Source organism: Manacus vitellinus, unplaced genomic scaffold, assembly GCF_001715985.3.
Source record: "Manacus vitellinus isolate BGI_N305 unplaced genomic scaffold, ASM171598v3 scaffold_41_pilon, whole genome shotgun sequence".
Lineage (NCBI taxonomy): Eukaryota > Metazoa > Chordata > Aves > Passeriformes > Pipridae > Manacus > Manacus vitellinus.
The window spans coordinates 4,683,133-4,704,291 of record NW_021940545.1 but is presented as its reverse complement, the minus strand read 5'-3'; the positions used below and the strand labels follow the sequence as shown (position 1 = coordinate 4,704,291).

The following is a 21,159-nucleotide window of genomic DNA, read 5'->3' as shown; positions in this document are numbered from 1 at the left end:
TATGTATTATATGTGCTAAGGACAAATAACAGAATGGTTTGGGTTGGAAGGAATCTTAAAAATCATCTCATTCCTGCCATGGGCAGGGACACCTTCCACTAGCCCAGGTTGCTCCAAGCCCTGTCCAACCTGGCCTTGGACACTTCCAGGGATGGGGCAGCCACAGTTGCTCTGGGCAACCTGTGCCAGGGCCTGCCCACCCTCCCAGGGAAGAATTTCTCCCAAATATCCCATCTAATCCTGCTCTCTGTCAGTTTAAAGCCATTAACTGCTGAGCTTTGATGTGCAGTTGGACGACAGCCTCTTCTTTCCTTCCAGGGCATGGAGAAGTATCTTTTTCGTGAGTAGGTGTGGAGAACACCTCAAAATGTTTAAAAGCTTGTTCCTCTTCCTTTTACCAGCCTTCTCCAGCTGGTCAGTCCCTTTTGTCACGTCAGAATTCTTCCTTCCCTATGTGTCCTGACTCTGGACCTCACGTCCCAGGGATGTGCATGGAAACTCCTGGTCAGAGCAGTTAATCACATCCTTATTTCATCTCCCATGTTCCCAAGGCCCATTAAAACATAATGGTTTTGTTTACCCAGCCTCCAGTCATTCCTGGGAATACCTCAACAGGCCAAACAGGAAGGCTGGGCTGTGCAGCTCTGACTCCTCATCACGTGAAGTCTCTTTGCTGTGAGTTTGGGTGTGAGGCCAGAGTTGGGCAGCAGGTACCACTGGTGCTTCTGCTGTTGCACAACTGGAAACTCCTGTATCCCAAAGCATGACTCAACTGCTTCTGATGCACTTCCCTGAGTGCTCAGGAGTGATGAGACATATCTTGTATTTCACAGAAAGGTGTTATAAATATGAATGAGGTGTAGATATTTGATTATTAAATAACTGGGGGGCTTTTAGCACCAAGAGCAGCACCCACAGTTGTCTGTGCACTGTAATTTTGTTCTGGCAGTGTGTTTTTTGCTCGTTTGAGAGATTCTGTCTTGCACAGTTGAGTGAGGGAAGACTTGTAAAAGAAATACCGCTGGAAAAATAATCTTTATGGGCATAGATTCTTATTCTTCTGCATCAAAAAGATTTGGTGCCATTAAAGATGAAATGAAGTCTGCAGTGAGGAAAGTGGTTTTCACCTTGTCCTGATACTTACAGACCTTCTGGTCCCCTGTGTGGTTCTGATCCGTTCTGTGTCCCTGTCCCCCTGGCAGGATGCTGTTCCCCCTGCCCCTGAGGGTGGCCTGCAGTCTGCTGGGCTGGTTCTCCCTCTACAAGTGGTTCTGCCACCGCTACAGGCACCGGAATTGCGAGTGGAGCTGCAGGCTGGTCACCCTGACCCATGGCATCCTGGCCACCTGTCTCTCTGCTTACATTGGCTTTATCGATGGGCCCTGGCCTTTGAGTCACCCAGGTGAGTGATGCCAGCTGTGGTCCCGGGTCCCTGCGTGGGTGGTGGCACTGAGGGGCTCTGCCACCACCTCTGCCCGCTCGAGGAGTGGTGACTGCAGTGGTCTCTGAGCTGCTCTGTGAGGGGAAGCTCTAGAGAAATGGGGAGCCTGGCACTGCATTTCCTCGTGTCCCAGCTGCAGTTTGGTCACGCCGTGTGGCCATGACGTGTGTGCAGCTGCCAGACTGACAACCGTGCCATTGACACCCGTGCCATTGTGACTTGGGGGGGACTTCTCTGGCCGGGCTGTGACCAGCACAAGCCGACACCCCTTCCTTGTCTCAGCTCCTGCTCGCTGCCCTAAAGTTCTTTATGTCTCCACCTTTCAGGATCACCCAACACGACCCTCCAGGTGCACGGGCTGTGCCTTAGCTTGGGCTACTTCCTCTTCGACCTGTGCTGGTGCGTGTACTTCCAGACGGAGGGTGCCCTGATGCTGGCCCACCACCTAGTGAGCATCGTGGGCATCGCAGCCTCGCTGGCCCTGGGCGAGTCGGCGGCGGACGTCAACGCCGTGATCTTCGGCAGCGAGATCACCAACCCCCTGCTGCAGGCCCGCTGGTTCCTCAAGGAGACGGGCTCCTACCACACCCTCACGGGCGACGTGGTGGATTTCCTCTTCGTGGTCCTGTTCACCGGCGTGCGGATCGGGATGGGGGCCTGGCTGATGTACTGCGAGCTGGCCTCGCCCCGGCCCCGCTGGTACATCAAGCTGGGGGGGGTCATCATGTACGCCGTGTCCTGGGTGTTCATGCTCAGCATCTGCCGCTTCGCCAGGAGGAAGAGCATGAGGAAGTACCAGGCGTGGAGGAGCCGCCGGGGCGGCCTGAAAACCAACGGGCACCTGAAAACCCACTGAGGGGGGTGCTGAGGAGAGACTTCCTCGAGTTCACGCTGCCTGGCAGGGAGGGGGGGATCGTGCCTGGAATGGGGAGAGGAACCAGCTCACGTTAGGGGTCCTGGAGCCAAGTTTATCCCTGGCGCGGCTCCACTGGCATCCGTGGAGCTGTGCCATGGATTTGTTGGGGCTGCAGTGTTTGGCCTGGCAGGGGCTGGGGGAGCACACGCTGGATGGCACGAGGGAAGGAAGGGCTAATTTTATATACTAGTCCAGCAGTGCAGGTGTAAATAGTGGTGTGAGTAGAAAACCTTCAGCACCGGTAGAACCTTGGAGAAGAGAGGAGGAGATAACACTGGGTCTTCATGTTCAGTGTCCTGTACAGTGCAGGCAGCTAAGAGTGTTCCTGCTGGTAGGAAGAAGCATGTTCTAGTGTTGCATCAAACTCCTGGCTCTTCCACCAACTGGTTGTGTGACCTTGGGCAAGTCACATAACTCTAACTCTGTGCCTAATTCCCCATCTGTGACTTGGGGGTGATGGAGCTGATCCATCTGTGTCATGCACTTTCAGACTTTTCCTTGAGAGGTGCTACATCAATGCAGAGTGATGGTTGTTATCTGCACTTTGTTCATTATCCTGATGTTCCCTTTGGGAGAAACAGCTTTGGTGGTTGAGCTAGAGTGTGACTCTAGAAAAATCAGTATTTTAGGTAGGTTGTTGTTTCCTACCCTTTCTAATTCCTTTTAATAACTTATTTATTAACATATTGATAACTTATTTTTCTGTAGTGTCCAGAAGCTCTAATCAGCACTGGAGCCTTACAGGACTAGGTGCTCTGTGAATACACCCAAAGACACAGCCCCTGGTGGGAAATGCTTTTATGACTTTTTCCCTCTTCATCCCTGACTGTTAAAACTCCAGCCATCCCCTACAAACACTCCTTTTAGCTCCTTGAGTGACTCTCTGTTGTGAGAAGCCCCATCAGGACTTGCCAGTAAGGGGTTTTCTGGCTGATTGTCTGCAGAACACCAAAATTCCCTCTGCTGGGCTTATTGACCCAAATCCAAACTGGGATTTCTGGTTGAAGAGTGGCCAACATGCATCTCCAAAAACCCAGTGGCTGAGGTGGAATTGCTGCCCAGCTCTGAATTTGTCCTGTGCAAGCCAGAGACCTGATCTTGGCTCTCCTTCATCTGAATTGGTGCCTTGACCTCTGGGCTTTGAATTCACTTTGTCTCCCTCGTTGGATCTGTGTCACTTTATAAAATGAGCATTTATAGGGTCAGAGAGACTTATTTTGCAGCTTAGTAATTAAAGAAGCAGAGAGGCACAGAGTGTGACCTTTTTTAATCAAAAAAATAAAAAGTGAACCTGACTGAGAGAAAAATAATCATTACTTATCTGGTCCCATTTGCAGGAAAACATTGTCCCCAGTTGGCAGCTTCTGGTGTTTGTTCCACTGCATCTTCTTCAGCTGTTCCTTTGTTGTTGCTGTCATTATTAGGATCATTTCATTTGAGCTTCAGCACTCCAGAGCAGCTCAGGGCCTGAGCCTCCCCTGCAGCAGCCAAAGACCTGAAGAGCCCAAAAAAAGCCCTTCAGATGAGCAGAGCCAAGTGGTGAGCTGGTCCTGCAAAGGAAACTTGACTCATCCAGCACTACTGAGCCTTGAAGGGAGACAAGAAGGGCTAGTTGGGGCTTGCTGGTTCTTTCCCAGCTCTCCTGAGCACGTCAAGGAGCCTTTTTGCCTCAGCTTACCCACTTTCTGGAGTGGGGACAGCATTACCTACCTCGTGGGGGGGTTCCATTGGACACCAAGCCACCTCTGATGGATGTTGGGTGGTTTGTGCTGCGTAAAAGCAAAATGCTGTTGCTTTGAGCCAAGCACTTCTCACTATGAGCCGTCAGCAGCACTTCTGTCACCTGAACATGGCACTTCCCAGCATCTGCTTGCCTCCCAGGAGCAGGAGTCCGAGGTGTTTTGCAAAGGTAGGAGCCAAAGGGACTAAGGATGTGCTGCTTCTGGTTCACATGGACCCCCCAGGCTGAAGGAAGGATGTCTGGTGGGTTTTCCCTGGTTAGGACTGCAGTAAATCCAGAGCCAGAGGAGGTTCAGCAGCCAGCCTGACTAGGGAAAGGGGCTTTCAGCAGCAAGGCCTGAAGGAAGGCAGGTGAGAACAGCCACAGTGCAGCTGTGGACTTGCCCAGCAAGAAGAGCTTCCTGGGCAGCCCTGGTGGTCTGGGCTCTGAGGTTTGGGGTGTGGTTACCTGGACATCCCAACCTGCCCAGGTGAGTGAGGGTGTCACTGACTGCAGGTACCTGTGGAACACCTTGTGTGGGGATGTTTTGAATTACAGGGGCTCAGTGGTCCCCTCCTTTGAACTTGGTTGGAAGGAGAACATCCATCAGTGGCTTTAGAGGTTAAACAAAGGCACCAGGAAACAAAAGGGCAATTAGGGACAGCTTTATGAGGTGGAGCTGCAACAGCATCTCAGAGCAAGGCCTCACAGTGTGTCCAGCATGGACTCACACACCCAGAAACACAACTCCAAGCTGTGGAGCACAGGGTGGGACCTGTCCTCAGGCTGCTCCATGGTGGCTAGAGCAAACTGTGAAAGGAAACTGCAGAGCTAGTGTGAAATAATAACTTGTGTTTGAATTACTGTGTAATAGCAACTAACGTTCCACCAGTGAATGGTGTAGATGCTTTGTATTATGTTTTATAAAATAAAGATTATTTAATTATACGAGGAATTGCCTTTCTCTCTTCGGATGCTGTTCCTCAGTTGCACTGTGGATTTTGGATGAGGGTAAGTGAGCAAAGGGATGGTCGGTGGGTGCTTTTTTTCCACAACAACTTGTACAGCTTTCAGCATTGTTGCTTCTTGGGCACGTTGGCATTCTTTGCAAGGTTGTCTGAGGAGCGCTCAGTTAAAATTTCAGGAGGGATTTCTTCATGGAAAGGGTTGTCAGGCACTGGAAAGGGCTGTGGTGGAGTCCCCATCCCTGGAGGTGTCCAAGGAACCACTGGATGTGGCACTCAGTGCTCTGGGCTGTGGTTGATCAAGGACTTTGATTGATTGAGGGTGGACTCGATGATCTTAGAGGTCTTTTCCAACCTCTGTGGTTCTGTGTGTGGTTCAGTAACGCAGAACAAAAATGTTTCCTTTGTTTTCCGTGCTAAGGGACAACGTTCCACTGTGTTTCCACACCATGAGCTCTTCTCGTTCATAGACTAAATATTATTGCCTAGGAATTGCTTCATTGGGAAGCCTGCTAGGAAGAGGGTGTGTATTAGCATTATTTAATGTTTAATTTAATTTAACGTTGCCTTGTCTGGGGGTACTTGCAGCTGTAGAGATGAGCCAAAGCCAGCACCGTGCAGAGGTGCAGCTTTAATCTGGGCTCTGAGTGGTGCTGCTCTGTCTGTGCTGTGCTGGTTTTGCTCCTGTGCTGGGGATCTGCCCCTGTTCAGAGCCAGGGAGGCACTGCAGGCAGGGCAGCTGCTGGGAGCTGTGTGTGTCATGTTATATTCGTGCCCCAGAGCTGTCCCGATCTGCTGAGGGAAATGGGAGCTGCCAGGGGGATATGCAGGAATCAGGGACTTCTTTTGCCCTTGGTGCAGCAGCTGAGCCCCGGGAGAGCCACCAACACACAAAACAGCTTGGTCAGGTCACTCGGGAAAGCTGTGCACTTCTTTTAGAAGCTCTGCTTCAGGGGCTGCTCCTGGAATTAGAGGAGACAAAACCATTTCTTTCAGTGATGCTTAAGAGACCTGGGCACCCCCCAGGATTCCTGTGGGTGAGGCACTGGATAAATGCAGAAGGGAGGGAGGGTCCTGCCCTGTCCCAGCAGCTCCAGACCTGTGTTTGGCCAAGGCAAGGCCTGTGGTGCTGTGCTGGTGAAGAACAGCCACCCTGCCTGCTTATGGCCACAGCATTTTGCCAGGGATCCAGCGTGCCAAAAGTCTGCTTTCTATAAATAGTTAAGCCAATTTAGGTGTTTGCATGTAACCCTTCCATCGGGCTCCAAATCCTCCAGCCCTGGGGAGCAGCTGCTGAGCCCTCTGGAGCTGCTGGCCTCTTTGCAGGGCAGGGGCAGCCCTGGGCTTGGGGTGAAGGGGTCTCAAGGACTGCAGGAATTTATGCTGGGAGTTCTTTTGACCTCAGAGGTAGCCCAGGAGCAGAGAAAAAAAAGTACAGCAGCATTCTGAGGCTTTGCTTTAGAGCTGCAAGCATCCTCTGGGTTTTATGTCTTCAGGAGAGACGTGCCAGAATGTAACCTTAAGTCAGTGGACAGATGTGCTTTGACTGTATACTGAAATCTGCCCCCCTACACCCAATTAATTTAATTTTTTATTGTCCTGTTATTTCTTTAAAGCCTTCCCTGCTGCTTGCCTGCTGGCCCTATAAAATGAACTCTATAAAATTAACCTCTTCTTTCAGTCCTCTGCCCTCTTTTTGTAGCTGAACTCCTTATTTGTATTTGAAGAAATTGCAATTTTTTTTTGATATCCAAGGCTTTATTCCCTCTCAGCAATAGTCCAAGCACTGATGTAAAAGCATTCTAAGTCTTTGAAATCTGCTATGAGACTGATACCATTGCTGTCAGCAGGTCTTTCTCGGACGGAAGAGATGAGAGAATGTTTTAAGCTTCATGGTGATATTCTTGATACTTGCAGATTTTGTATAGTCTGAAAGTAAAATAACATGGAGTCTTTTATGTCCAAAGAAATCAAATTTCAGAGAGGGAGAGGGAATCAGTCAGCATTGGCTTTGTGTTCCTTAAGCAATTTCTGGGCAAGGAGCAACTCTTTTTTTTTTGGTTATACCAATAAACCAGCACTTTCCTCTCTCCACCTCAGCTTCAGTAAGTGCTCTAATAAATCTGTGTAAGAGAAGGAGTTTGATTTGCCCTGTTTCCCTCAGATCCCAGGGGCAGTTTGGCAGCTGATAAGTTGGCAACATGAGGGATCTTTAGAAAATTAATGAGGAAAACTGAATAGATCAAGGTGTATGGAAAAGCTTTTGTGAAGTCAGAGTGGTTTGCAGGTCATTCATTTTGAATGAGAAGGAGAAAGTGCCAGTTTCTGCAGCTTCTTAAATGCTACAAACACGGGTTTTCAGCAATATTTGTGTTTCGTTGTTTATGTCAGAAGTTTCAGTGTAACAATCCTCAAATGTGATGAGAAATTTACATCCTTCACCTCTTTAGATTTTACCCCCTTAACAACCACCTCTTTGTTTTTAATCCCCTCTCCAGCCAGAGGACCTTTATTCCAGCAGAGAGTGAGAAGGAACCTCCTGACAGAACATCCAGCAGCTTCATCTGCCCTCACAGAGGCGGCTGCTTTGCTTATGCTGATACAGAAAGAAAGCTTAGAGCTATAAAAATGCTCAGTGCCACGTGGATTATCCAGGTTTAGGAACTGTAATAAGCTGTCAGAGTGGAAGCTCTGACAGATTAGTCCATCTGTGTCTCAACAGAGGCAGCAAAGTGTTGTCCCAAGTGGCCTAAAAGAGACCAGCCCTGGGTGCATTCCCAGCAGCTCCAGGGAACTGGGTGCAGGACAAGCTGCCTGTCTGTAGGTGGTAAATCAGGGGCTTGTTTTAAGATGGGAAAAGGCTTTGAAGCTGCACAGGAGTGTGGAGCCCAGCACGAGTTTCTGTGTGTTTTGTCAGGTTAGGGTTACATCCAGCCATGGAAGTGGCCACTGGATCCAGCAGCTGTTGGTGCTCGAGGTGAGTTTGACTGGGTGGAATCACACACAGGGCATGACAAACAGTCTCTGAGGCAGGAAGGTTTGAGCTGTGCTGAGCTTGAGAGCAGAGCCAGGTTTACCCCAACCCTGACCCAAGATCAAGGTCCTCTCTGTTCTTCAGGAGTCACAAATCCATATGCACATTTGGGAAATGAACTGTCTTCTCTGTAAGCCTTGTACAAGGTGGAAAGGTTGGCTGTTGCCTTCCAAAAGCAGCAGAACAAGAGCTGGCACAGCAATTTATGGTGAGTTTAAATAACAGTCCAAAATACTGGTGCATTCTACCAGTGGCTTTAAACTGATGACTTGTAAGTAGCAAAAGAGATTTCATCCCCTTGATTTTTATGATGGAGCTCAGCAAAACTCAGCTGATCATCATGTCTGACTCAGCACACGATTTTGCAAAGCTTTCTGTTATTTTCTTTAGTTTTGTTCTGTACTTTTCTTCTTTACTATTTACTTTCTTTACTTTCTATCCTCTTCTTTACTTGAGGTCTGCAGGAGACCCGTTGCACACACAGGTAAGTTGCTCCCGTGGCTGGTTATCCCACCTGAAACACGAAGGGAGATTTTCCTGAAGGAAAAAGGGTCACCTGCGCTGTTTATATTCATGGTTAAAATTTGAACTATCGCCTTTTGCTGATTTCTGTGGCTTTCTGTGCCGAGGCCGCAGCGGTGCAAAGCCCCACGGAGCATCCCGGGTATCACACGGCTTGGAAATGCTCCTTTCCGAAGGGGAACGAGGGGGCGAGCAGGAGCTCACCGGTTACCTGCTGGGAAGTTCAGGTTAGAGGAACCATTCGAGGCTTTCCCAGCAGATGGCAACAGCTCCTCGGTGCGAGGCTGGAAAAGAGGGATTAGGCAAAAGGATCCTCAGCAAACACTTTCTCTATAAACCTGCCTTTGCAGGAGCCCCTCTAGGGCTCCTCCAAGGATCTGCCCTTTGCTTTAGGGCAAAATAAATTATGTTCCACAGGAATCATCAGTTTTTGCTCCGGGGTTCTCCTCACTTGAGCTGCTTAGCTCTGCTTTGGACTGAAAAATAGACTTTTGTGGACTTTGGTGCTGTGCCCTGGAGAGTGATGAGGTTAATCAAAGAAACACGGAATGGTTTGGGTTGGAAGGGACCTTAAAGATCATCTCGTTGCAACCCCTCTGCCATGGGATGGTACTTTGTGGTAAATTCAGCATAAGTGACAACTTCAGAGCTACCAAAAAAAAGTATCTATTTTAAGTTGGTACAGTGTAATTGGTTATTGATTTCCCCACCCCATATTTCACGCTGTAAAACTGCCCAGGCAGAATTATCATAAATAGGCATCTGTCTTAACCTAAGTGTGCAGTCAGCTCCCACCATAAAAAAATAGCATTTGCAGAAAAGAGAAGCAGTTATGGTTTCAGTATCTATGTCTTAGCATTTCCTCCAGCTAATTGTTGTTCTCATTACGTTGTCATGCCCAATAAAATATAATTAAAGGAATAAAGAAGGCCTAATATGCAAATGCTGGGCCTGCCATGAATCAGAAGGTCTCCCAGGAGCCTTCCCTTCTCCAGGCACGGAACTTGATGTTCCCAAAGTTAAAAGCAGGGAGGGATTTATTGCAGGCAAGATGCAATAAAGGGGTATATAATAAATAAATACAGATATATGGAGGTATTCAGTCACTTCATCACCACTGTGGTGCACAGCTGCAGAATGAGAGGCAGACGTGGCTGCTTGTCTTGCACTCCCACACTTTTTTTTTTTCTTTCCCCAAGCCTGTATTTTCCTCAGAAGGAAACCAAAAAAGGAAGTATAAATGTCCCGCGCCTATATGTCAAGTATCGTGTAGAAAATGATTTCATCCCACGCTTCCCCTCTTTGCTCTGAACTTCATCAAAACAACAAATTCTTCAGGCTCTCAGACAGTCTGCTGGCTTCCTGATCCACGCTCACTTCGCTCCAGAGCAGGAAAAGGCTCCGTGTTCCAGAGCAGCAGCAGCCTGGATTTAGCTTCAGGCAAGGTATGGTCCTGTGTGCTTAGGGAGGGATCTGCTCCCGAATTTCCAAAGCCTGTTTGCCAGGCTCTTTCCAAGTCCAGTGTCCTGGCTTTGAAGTATACGATGGCAAGATTAATTAAAGGGAAGGAGGATGGTGTCCTAGATGATTGGGATTAGCTAATAGGGTTATTTTAGTCTGCTGGCATTTGGTAGGGCAGACTGATGTTCCGTGAGTTTCTCTGCACAGGGAGAGCAGGAATTACTGCCCACCCTCCCTGGCAGAGGAATCCTCCTGATTTCTGTCAGACTTCTGCAGTGCTCGTGAGCTTTAATTCCTGCAGGAGAAGCGTGGCAGGTTCCTGAAGTTAGAGCACGTAGATTTTATTTCCAGGTGTTTGAGAACAACTTGCTTGTAGCGGCAGGACAAGGAGAAGTGGCTTCACACTGAGAGAGAGGAGGTTTAGACTGGATATTAGGAAAAAATTCCTCCCTGTGAGGGTGGTGGAGCCCTGGTACAGGTTGCCCAGAGAAGCTGTGGCTGCCCCAGCCCTGGAAGTGTCCAAGGCCAGGTTGGATGTTGGAGCAACCCAGGAGAGTGGAAGGTTGTGCCCATGGCAGGGGGTGGAATGAGATGCTATTTAAGGTCCTTTCCAACCCAAACCATTGGGATTCTGTGTAGAGCTGAGGCAGGCATTTCCCTCTAAAGCAGAGTTGTGCATGGCATAAATGGCAGGGAGACACAGCCGTGCACCAGCAAGGATGTGTTTGTGCTGAGGAGAGAGAAATCCACACCTGCTGAAATTTCAATGTCCAAATATCCCTTTTTGCCTATCTTTTCCTACTGGAGTTTTTTTACATGAAGAGGAGCAGGAATTCAGTGCAGTGTTTCTGGAAGGCTGAGGTGCGTGCAGGGAGGGATCAGTTCTCGGATTTACGTTGACCTTCACCCGTGAGAAAAATTCCTAATGAAACGTGTGTGGAAATGCAGGGGAATGTGAGACTGGACGTGGAGCCACGACAGGTTTTGGAGCAAACAGCACAGGCAGTGACTCTTTGAGACAGAGCTCCCGGCACTCCACTGTTTTAATTCGCTGTTTATTTTCTTTGTGCTGTTAAGCCTCTTTGGTGTCATATTTTCCATCCCGCAGCCCGGGGAGATGGAGGCGCGGGCACTCCCTGCCCTCCGAGCTTGTGACGAGGCAAAAACCGGGGAGCGGGAGGGAGGAGGAGGAGGAGGGCTGCGGATGGGAAATGGAGAGGGAAACCTCTCCGGCAGGGATGCGGGATGAGGGAGGAGGGACTGTGACTTGAATGGAGACGGGAGAGAAGGAAACAGCCCGCTGGCCTGGGAAAGGCTTCCCGAAGGGGAAGGGGAAAACGCAAAGGACCGGGAGAAGGGCAGGGAGGGAGGAGGAGGAAGGGGAGAAAGTGGAGGAGGAGGGAGGAGAGAGGAGGAGAATAAGGGGAAGAGAAGGAAAGGAAGAGAAGAAAGGGGGGAAAGAGAAAAGGGAGGAAGAGGAGAAGGGGGAAAAAGAGGAGAAGGAGGAAGAAGAGGAAGAGAAGAGAAGGAAAAGCGGGTGAAGAGAAGGCAAAGGAGGAGAAGGAGGGGTAAGAGGAGGAAAAGGGGAAAAAGGAGAAGAAGGAGTAGGAGAAAGGGAGGAGAAGGAGGGAGAGGAGGAGGAGAGAGAAGGAGCAGAAGAAGGAGGAGGGGGGAAGAGAAGAGGGAGGAGGAAGAGAAGGAGGAGGAGAGGGAAAAGAAGAAGGAGAAGGAGGAGGAGAAAAAGGAGGAGGTGGAAGAGGAAGAGGAGGAGAAGCAGGAGGAGGAAGAGGAGGGCTGCCAGCGGAGGGATCCGGTGCCGGGGCGGGGCGGCCGGAGGTACGAGCCCCACCTCGGAGGCGTCGCGGGGAGGGGCGAGCCGAGCCCAGCCCAGAGTCGAGCCAGCCCAGGGCATCGTGAGTCCCAGCCCAAGGTATCGAGCCCAGCCCTAGCCCAGCACCGGCCCGGCCCCGGCTCGCGCAGGCCCGCTCGTGACGCGCCGCTCCGCCGTGTGCCGGCAGCCGCAGCTAGCGCAGCGGGGCCAGCCCCGGGCCGTGGAGGGGAGCGGGGCCGCGGCGAGGCTTGGCCGTGGCGCGGGGCCGAGCCGGGAGGCGTAGCGGCCCGGCCGATGACGCCCGGGCCTAAGAGGGGCCTCGGCGGGCGCCCCTGCGGCGGGGGCGAGCTACTCCGGGGCGGGGGTCTGGGCGGGCGGGGCAGCGGGACATTGGCCCGGCCGCCGGTAGGCGGGGCGGGGGAGGCGCCGCCCGCCCCCCCCTGCGCGGAGCCCCGGCCGCAAGCCGGGCGCGCGCTGCTGCTTTCCTCCCCCTTCGGGGGCGAAGGGATTACCACCGAGATTGGTTTTTTTTTCTTTTTTTTTTCTTTTTTTTTTTTTTGCCTTTTTTCCCCCCCCCTTCTCCGTGATCTGGATATTCTGCGCGACCGCAAAGAAGAGCTTTTTTTGCTTTTGTTTTTGTTTTGTTTTGTGTTTTTCTTGTTTGTTTGTTTGTTTTGGTTTTTTTTGTTTTGTTTTATTTTGGGGTGTTTTTTTTTTGTTTCGTTTCGTTTTCCTCCCGTCCTGCCCTCGCCCCGGCTCTGCCCCTCCCGTGTCACTCTCCCGGAGCCGGGGCTGGAGCTCGGATCCTCAGCGAGGGGCGAAGCCTCCTCCCCTACTCCCGCCGTGGATAAGTAAAATGTAAATTGGATAATAACGACCTCTTGCCAAAGGCTCCAATGAGTGGCACACAGTCCACAATCACGGACAGGTCAGTACGAAATGAAATTTCTCTGGTTTTCCTTCTTTTCCGAAGTGTAGAGACCCGTTCCCAGGGCTCGTGTGCTTCGCGTTCTGACTTCATTGATAGAAGGAATGAGGAGAGCGGGGTTAAATCTGAGTTTCTGGGAGCCCGTCTGTACCCGGGGTGTCTGACTGTCAAAGCGACTGGGTTAACTTTGAAACCGGAGTATTTCAAGTCCAACAGCTTTCAAGCCTGCCAGGCTGACTCTGTAGGAAGCGCGGGTTGTAATTCAGCTCCCAGGATGGGAGGAACACCGAAGTAATCTCTGCAGGGAGTTAAAGCAGGAAAGGCGACAGGAGTTTAGGATTCAGCTCGAGTGTGAACTCAGAAACCGTGTGCAGGATGCACTTGGGTCTCGTTGGGTCAAGCACTGCTGGGAGGTCACCTCAGGTGAGGCAGGAGGGATAGTTGTGGAGCAGGAATGTCTGCTGGTGTCTCCCTCGGTTTGAATTGTCCTGGCTTCAGGTACCTGCTCAGGCCTCTGGGCTGCTCTGCAGGTGCTCCATGTGCCTTTTATTACAGCCTGGAGTTCTCCCGCTTGAACTGGGAGAAAAATGTGGGGTTCGTTGTGATAAAAAAACTCAACTAGGAGACCTCTTCATATGCTTTTGAGGCAGGAGGAGTGGAATGAGTGCCTTCATTTGAGGAGAGGAAAAGATATCCTTTTTTTTTTTTTTTCCAGCTTAACAATGTCAAAAATTTTCATGTATTTTATTATATTCTTGTCATGTATCTTTGGTGGTTAAGGTGTGAATGTGTATAACAAAGGCCTTGCTTTGGCCTTTCATGACTGAGCAGCTCTGGCACAGCAGAGAATGCAGAGCTGGGACAGAGGAATGATGATTTTGGCTGCCTGAGCTCGTCCTATGGACTCCAGGGGTGGGCAGCGAGTGCAGTTCTCACACTTAGGCCTTTTCATGACTCCACAGGTCAGCTCAGAATTGTGTGCAGTCTGTGTTTATGACTGTTCACAGAGGATTAAGTCTTTGTAGTTAATTGTGTAGCTGTCACAGAACAGGTGACAGAAGAAAACTCCTAAATTTTTGCTCTTTTGCAGTGCATTAATGAATCTCGAGTTGCAGGACGTTTTTCTCTGTACCAGACAAGACAATGACACTAAAAAGGCATTTCAGTGGCTTTGTGAGGATTTTGTTACATACTTAAGACCATATGTCTTGTGGCAGTTGCATGATATCAAAAGGAACGACAGGATTTTCGTACCAAGAGGCAGCTGAGTGATGCATGGAAAAGAAAAGCACGAGAACAGGGAATTTAATTTACTTGTTAGTAAAACAAAATACTTTCCATGATTGAATTGGAACAGCCAAATTGAAAACGTAGCGGAGACAAAAAAAAAAATGTCTCATTTCCTTTAGCTCTCAGTCATGTCAGGAGGATGTTTCTGTTTGGTTCTCCATTAAGGGTCTGGTTTAAAAGGCTTTTAATGTCAGGTGAGGAGCTGTCTCCAAAAGCCCTGGCAGTCAGAGCTTTCTGGAAGTGGGGATGTGGGATGGCTGGGGGAATGTGGGGAAGCTGGATCTTGTCTTGCCACTGCTCTCCACCTCTGGCCTGAAGGAACCCCAGCTCTGGAGGTGCAAAGTTGTGGTCGTTGCTCAGCCTGGAGAAGAGAAACTTTGAGGTGACCTAATTGTGGCCTTCCAGTACCTGGAGGAGCTACAGGAAAGATGGAGAGGGACTATTTAAAAGGGCCTGGAGTGCCAGGACAAGGGGGAATGGCTTCATGCTGACAGAGGGCAGGGTTAGATGGGATATTGGGAAGGAATTCTTCCCTGGGAGGGTGGGGAGACCCTGGCACAGGTTGGGCAGAGAAGCTGTGGCTGCCCCAGCCCTGGAAGTGTCCAAGGCCAGGTTGGAGGGGGCTTGGAGCAACCTGGGCTGGTGGAAGGTGTCCCTGCCCACGGCAGGGGGGTGGAGAGAGATGATCTTTAAAGTCCCTTCCAGCCCCAACCATTCTGGGGTTCTGTGATGATTCTGTGATTTACTCCCTGGCTGAACCCTTCAGCAGAACCCCAGGCATGGTGGTGTTTTCTCATCTCTGCCCCTCCTCTCTGTCTGCTTTGGGCAGGATCTGGAGGGGGGTGTCTTTTGGTCAGTGTTGTCCCCCAGTGCACTGGGGAAATGCTTCCTTTCCCATTAGGCCCAAGAAGCCTCTGTGTTGCCTCTTTCAATCTGTCTCTTAAGCTGGGAATGTAAAGCAGGTGCAGTAGAAATCATCCTGATGCTTCATTAGTGTCATTAGATCTGCGTGGTGGAAATCAGATGACGTGTTCAATCCTCTCTGTGTTTTTATCAGTGCCCTTCCTTGGTGGGATCCAGTTGGGAACTACCCTAAAACAGGAAAACCCAGCTGGCATCTGTGCCAGATGGCATTAGGAATATAACAGGGTGGCCTGGGCCTGCATTTTTCTCCATATTAGCTTTCCATATTTGCATGTTACACATGTAGAGCTGCCTAAATCCATGTCACAGACAGCAGATATTTCCTGTGGTATCCCCTCAGCTGAAGGTGGTAATTGTGCTATGATTTGACAGCTGTCAGACATTTCCCCTGCACAAGTTGCACTTGTCTCATCCTTGACATGTTTTATGGCTTTTATGTTTTTGTTGATGATGTCATGTATGGCATTAAAGTATATAAATTAGGAGTGTATGAATGGCCATTTCTGGTGCTGTTCTGTAGCTAGTGTGATAAATGATGTTTTCATTAAATCCCCTCCTTTTTTTTTTTTTTCCATCTTTTTTATTTTGTTCCCTTCCCCAGGAAAGTTAAGTGTATTTTAGTGTCTGGCACTCTGCAGAAACACAGTCAGGCCAGTTCATATCTGATGATAAGTCCCTCTGTGGACCAAACCTTAACCCAGTTAATTTTGCTGATGGTTATGCTCCATCCCTGAGCTGGATTCTGGCATCCAGCTGCCTCCAAAGCAACAGCATTTTCTTCAAATGTCTTTTTCTTCAAGTGCCTTAAGCCTGGAGGGAAGTGAGTGCCTGGGAGAGTGGAGGAATACCAGGCATTAAACAAAAAGGCAGAACAGATGTTAAAACTCCTGGGAGTGTAATGGCTGTTCAGAGTTACTGAAGAAGCCTCTGACACACACTGTTCCCCATCAGCTCCTCAGCATTTGGAGAAACACCTAAAGGGTAAAATAAAGATTAGCTCCTGATAGAGTAGAAACACATCTGCAAAACGGTGTCCAGGATTGCTGGGGTGCCTTGCATGGCTGCTGGTGGTTTGAGAGAGTCAGAACTTTTAACACTGACCTAAACTTCCCCTTCTTTATCTCAAGATGTTCTTTTACTTTGTCAGCTGCTGCTTTTTTTTTCATAAAAAATGCCCAGTGGACCATATCAAACCCATCTCCAGCCTTCTTGCTCTGCTCCTTTATGTTTGTAAACACATACACCCCCTTTACTTAATCCTCTCTTAGCCATGCTGTGTTTATCTAGAGGCCTCCTGAGGTGGCATTTATCTTGCTTAGCCTAGGAAGCCTTTGAGGTGGAACATCTCTGAGCTGCTCACCAAGACTGACTTGATGGTGGAAGGGACCTGGTGCATGGAGGGGACCATTTCTTATCCCAGAGCAGGTGTCTGAAATCTGGTCTTCATTCCTGCCTGGATTTAAGTGAGGTTTGCCAGACCTTTTTAGCCTGAAACCCCACATTTTTGCCCGGTTGCTGGTGCTGGGTTGGGGTTTTTTTGCCGGATGGTTTCAGGGCTGTCACCTGAGGATTTGGGGAGGGCGGTGGTGGCCGGGCAGGGTTTGCTGGAGGACTCTCCCTGCACTCCTGCAGTCAGTGTGCCCGCATTCCCTCCCTCTGGAGTTTTCCTGGATGCAGCCAGGCCGGCCCTGGGCGTTGCTGCTGTGCGGGTTGTGGCCGGGGACACATGGCCGGGCGAGATAAGGCCTTTATTCTTCCCAAGGCCACGATGAAACCCGGCCATTTGCAGGCTCTGCTTGGCCACCGAGGGCTGCCCCGAGCTGGGCCGTGTCTGTATCCTGTTATGACACCGAAGAAACATTTGTGTGCCATTAATTCTCTTTTTTTTTTGGTTTTTTTTTTTTTTTTGCTCTCCTAGCCCACTGTATTTTTTTCTTCCTGTAACCGTTCCAAACTCACTTCAGAGTTGAGCAACTGCACGGACTCGCTTTATGTTTTTCTTTCTGGTTTATTAAAAGCCCAATAAAAGAAAGGAGGCTCTTGCTTTCGCAGGACCTCGCTGAGGAACCGGTGGCTCTTCCCTCTTGCACTTGCTTGCAAATGAGTTTTATTTATAACCGTGCTGTAGTTTCTGTTGCTATGATTGGAAAACAGCAGAGGTAGAATTTACACATAATTACCCTCGAGAAGTTTTAATTGGTGATTTGCTCCTGACTTGGTACTAAAATAGACCCTAATTGTTTCTTATCTGCTTAGATGCACTTTCCCCTGTCTTTGGAAGTCCCTGTAGTAACTGGGAATTCTTTAGCTGTCTGGTGGGGAAAAAAAAAAGGGTTTTCTTTTTTTCCAGCAGAGTAAGAACTTCACAGAAAGTCACACCTTATTGTTAGTGAGTAGTTAGATGCTATTATCGTGCATTTATTTAATCAGTAGTAATTTATTTAATGTGAGACCCAATATTTATGGAAAGTGAGCTGCAGCACGACATCTAAAAAGCATAATAACCTTTAAGGCAAATCATCTTGTGCTTTCCATCATTGTGCTTTCACTGAGTTTGGAAATGAGTAGTTGACATAGTCTGTGCATAAATCCATTTTCTCTTTTGCTTTTGTCGTGGCTGTGACAAGAGAGAACTGTCTGGGATGTTCTCTGCTGGCCAGGAAGCAAATGCTCCCAGTTCATGCTGCATAGTTTATTAGGGTTTTTACTGGAGACAGGAGTTGAGGTGAGCTTGATTTTCTAGTTTTGAGTAGAGCTGTGGGCGTTGTGATTATTTGGGTGGAGGCAGGAATGATATTTCATCTCTTAGCCCAATTGTATAATTCTCCCCCGTGCACATAACTCCTGGTGTGGCAGTTCTGAACGTTTCAAATGGCTGGGTTAGGAATGGGACTGGGATGTTGGCTCCTTCAGTTTTAGGCTTTCAAAATTCTCATCCACATCTACAGGAATTGGGGACATTCAGCAGCAAAAAATTACTCAGCAGAGGTAGTTGTGGGAAGCCTGGGGGGTGTGAGGGGTTGCACGAAGAGTCTGGAGAAGCGACCTGGTGATGTGTGAGCTCTTCAGACACCATTCCTGTCAGAGGGGGATCCACAGGGCTTAGGAAACCTGGAATATGGAAACCCTTTCACAGTCAGTTCTCCTGCCTCTGGCTGCCCATGGCAGTGTTTGAGTGCTGGTGATGTGTTGACACAACTCACCGCTGTCATGTTGGGGTTGTCCTGCTCTGTGTCCAGTGTCCCTCCCCTTTCTTCCTGTGGACAGTTGTTTGCACACTGGAGTGTTTTGAGGTCTCTGTTCTGTCCTAGTTGGAGATTCTTGGGAAGAAAAGTGCGTCTTGCCCTCGGAGCAGGAGTTGCTGAGGTCACTGGTGAGCTTTGTGGGTGTTCCTTGGTGATCTTTGACTCCTGTGACCTGTGTGGGACGAGAGTTTCGTGGTCCTTGAGGGTGGCAGCAGTGACCACAGTCCTGCTGGGAATCAAAGAGGGTTCTGTTCACCCTCACAACTGTTCTGCATCACGTTGTAGAAGTAGTGATTTAGGCATCAAAGATTATTTAGCAGCTCGTGCTAAGGTAGTACAGAGCATTCATGAATTTGGGGAAGGTGGTACTGACACCTGGGCCAGTTATTTTATGTATTTCATGACAGTACACCAGGAATAATTAATTATTTTCTCCCAGGGAATTTATGTCTTCAAGCATTTGTGTGAATTTGAGTAGCTTCAGTGCCTCCTGTTTCCCTGCTTTCCCAAGAAGCTTTGGAGTAGAATCAACAGGATTTTTAGCATTAACTCTTGTTTTCCCACAGTGTTTTGGGAGGCATCCTTGGCCTCTCATGGTTATAACCATCAGCCCCCCCGAGCCAGCCCAGGGCTGTAGCTCAGAGTTATGCAGAGTGTCTCAGAGAGGAGCAGTGTTTGCTTTGGTCTGGAGACTGAATTCTCCACTTAACCTCGAGCTGGTCCTTCTGGGTCACCAGGGAGGTATGTTGGCTCTGCTGCTTCAAAGATAAGCTCAGGCTCTTGCTTCAAGGCTTTACCCTCCAGGTTTCTCATTGAATACCTCTTCTTTCCCTCTGGAAATCAGCAGTAGGAGACTTACTAATGAATCCCATTTGCATTATCCTCCAGTTTGGGTGGTCAGAGTTGCTAATAAAAGTACTTCTTGTAGCATTCCTGAGGCTCTGCAAATATTCCCCTTCCTAAGCACTCTCCCCTCTTTCACTCTAGGCCTGATATTTTATCTGCTTTGAGATAACCAGATTTTCCTGTGTGAGAGATGTCAGTAGCACTGAGAGAAAATAGACTTAAATGCATATTTTCAGGTAGGTGATGCTCTGCTCTGTGGCCCTGCTCTGCATAATTATTAGCTTTTAAAGAATAAAAGTGTTAGTTCATGTCTCAGCTTGATTAAACTGAGGGTCAGGAGCCTGGATGTAGATAATGTTTCATCATCAGGAGAGAAGGCTTAAAATAAGGAGAGGAGAGGCAGCAGCAAACTAGTAAAATCAAAAGGGATGTAAAATGTGCAGCGTGCATTAAGAATGTACAAGGGATAAAATGCAAGGCAGGATGCATTTAAAAAAAATAGGAACAGCCCACATAGAAAAAAGACAGGAAGAAACAAGGTTTGCTCATTTTTCTTTTCAAAGAAAACACGGAAAAACAAATATATTGAAAACGACAGGAAAAAGCAGCGTCCTTATGTTTGAGATGTAAGCATAAGTATAAATAGCAGAAGCAAAACAAACAACGTTCAGACATTCACAGATTGTCTCCTAAACGGGGGGTTTGTGCTTTTGTTATCGCCGTGCATCCTTTCCTTGGGGGGTTTTCAGTGTTGTGTCTGTTCCACTTCTGGGCAGGAACCCTTTTCCTTGCAGAGTCGCACCCGTTTAGCCCCGGTGTGATGGTAAATAAGAAACATCGCTGTTTACATCGCCTGGCAAAACGCTTTAAATGCGATGGCGTGGCTATTTTAAGCCTTGTTTTGGCAACACTGAAAGGTCTGGGCTGTGATGTTGGGTGGCAAAGGTACTTCACGGGATTGCTCTGGCACTGGGAAAGCAAATGAGTGTGTCCTTCCTGAGGTGGAAAAGATCATCGATCACAGCCCAGGTTTCTGTACTTGAAATAATTTTGTCGTAGTCTGGGCTCAGTTCATCTGAAAAAACTCAACCTTTTATGGTCAGGGAACAGGGGTTTGCTAAAAGATGGACTGGGCTGTGTGAATGAATCAGAAGGGCCTCTTTTGGTGGTAGAAATTTGCAGTGTTGGCACTTGAAACCTAAGAGGGATCGTGGCATTGGAAATCCTCAGGGATATTGGTGGAAATCTTCATTTTTTTTCCACGTGCTGTTCCTTACTGAATCTGTGAGTAGCAGCACAACTGTTCTTGTTTATGTGAGAAGCTGGTTTGGAATTTATTTGCAGGCTGTGAATCCTGGTTTGTGGCATCACAGGCAGCCGTTTTACCAAGGGCTGGGGGTGACTTCCCAAGTGGAATTAGGAAGAGTTAGATACTCTTTTATGGAGTCCTGAGGGAGCTGCAGGACTGGAAGGGGGTTAGGTTGGACCTGAATTGACCTGAGCAAGCACTTCCCAGCGTGGAGGAAAAGCCCCATGTGCTTAATAAAGCCCTAGACTGATGTGAGACAGGCACAGCATTCGGAGTCCACCACTCCCATAAACATACAAGCTCCAACCTGCAGGCTCAACCCAAAGCATCTGATGGCTGCTTGAAAGTCTTTTTTCCCCTGTTATGATAGTGGCTGTTGGTGCAGCTCGCTGGCAGCACATCAGACGGGGCGTCTCCTCTCAGTACTCTGTGGCACCTCTGCCTTTCTGGTGTGCCCAGATGCAAAAGAGGACTCTGATGAGCAGGGGCTGAGATCAAAGCTGCCAGAAAAGGGCTGGAAAACTGGGGGGGGGGAAGAGGAGGATTAAAGGAGGGAAGCTATAACGATCGAGACAAAGGAAATAGGAAAAAGCTGCAGCGTTAAGACAGGAGAAATCAATAGGAAATGAGTGAGAGGGGGAGAAATGGGGGAGCTGGTGGCAACTCCCAGATAGGACAGAGGCTTCCTGTCTGCCCCTGTGTTCTGAGGACATGTCAGCCCTGAAGG

At 49.0% G+C, this 21,159-nt stretch overlaps 2 protein-coding genes across 3 annotated transcripts in view; both read left to right on the top strand.

The window, feature by feature from the left end:
* The first annotated feature begins 1,203 nt into the window (after positions 1-1,203).
* LOC103760399 (transmembrane protein 136) lies at positions 1,204-2,297 on the top strand. The gene is made up of 2 exons (XM_029962114.1): positions 1,204-1,402; positions 1,768-2,297. Exons 1-2 carry the CDS (start codon positions 1,204-1,206, stop codon positions 2,295-2,297), a joined length of 729 nt encoding a protein of 242 aa, XP_029817974.1.
* Positions 2,298-12,420: 10,123 nt separating this feature from the next.
* Positions 12,421-21,159, top strand: part of ARHGEF12 (Rho guanine nucleotide exchange factor 12) — a 73,481-nt gene continuing 64,742 nt past the window's right edge. For both annotated transcript variants that reach the window (XM_018078627.2, XM_018078626.2), the window contains exon 1: positions 12,421-12,818. In XM_018078627.2, coding sequence (XP_017934116.1) covers positions 12,787-12,818 — 32 coding nt within the window. In that variant the 5' untranslated portion in view covers positions 12,421-12,786. The remainder of the gene's footprint in view (positions 12,819-21,159) is intronic.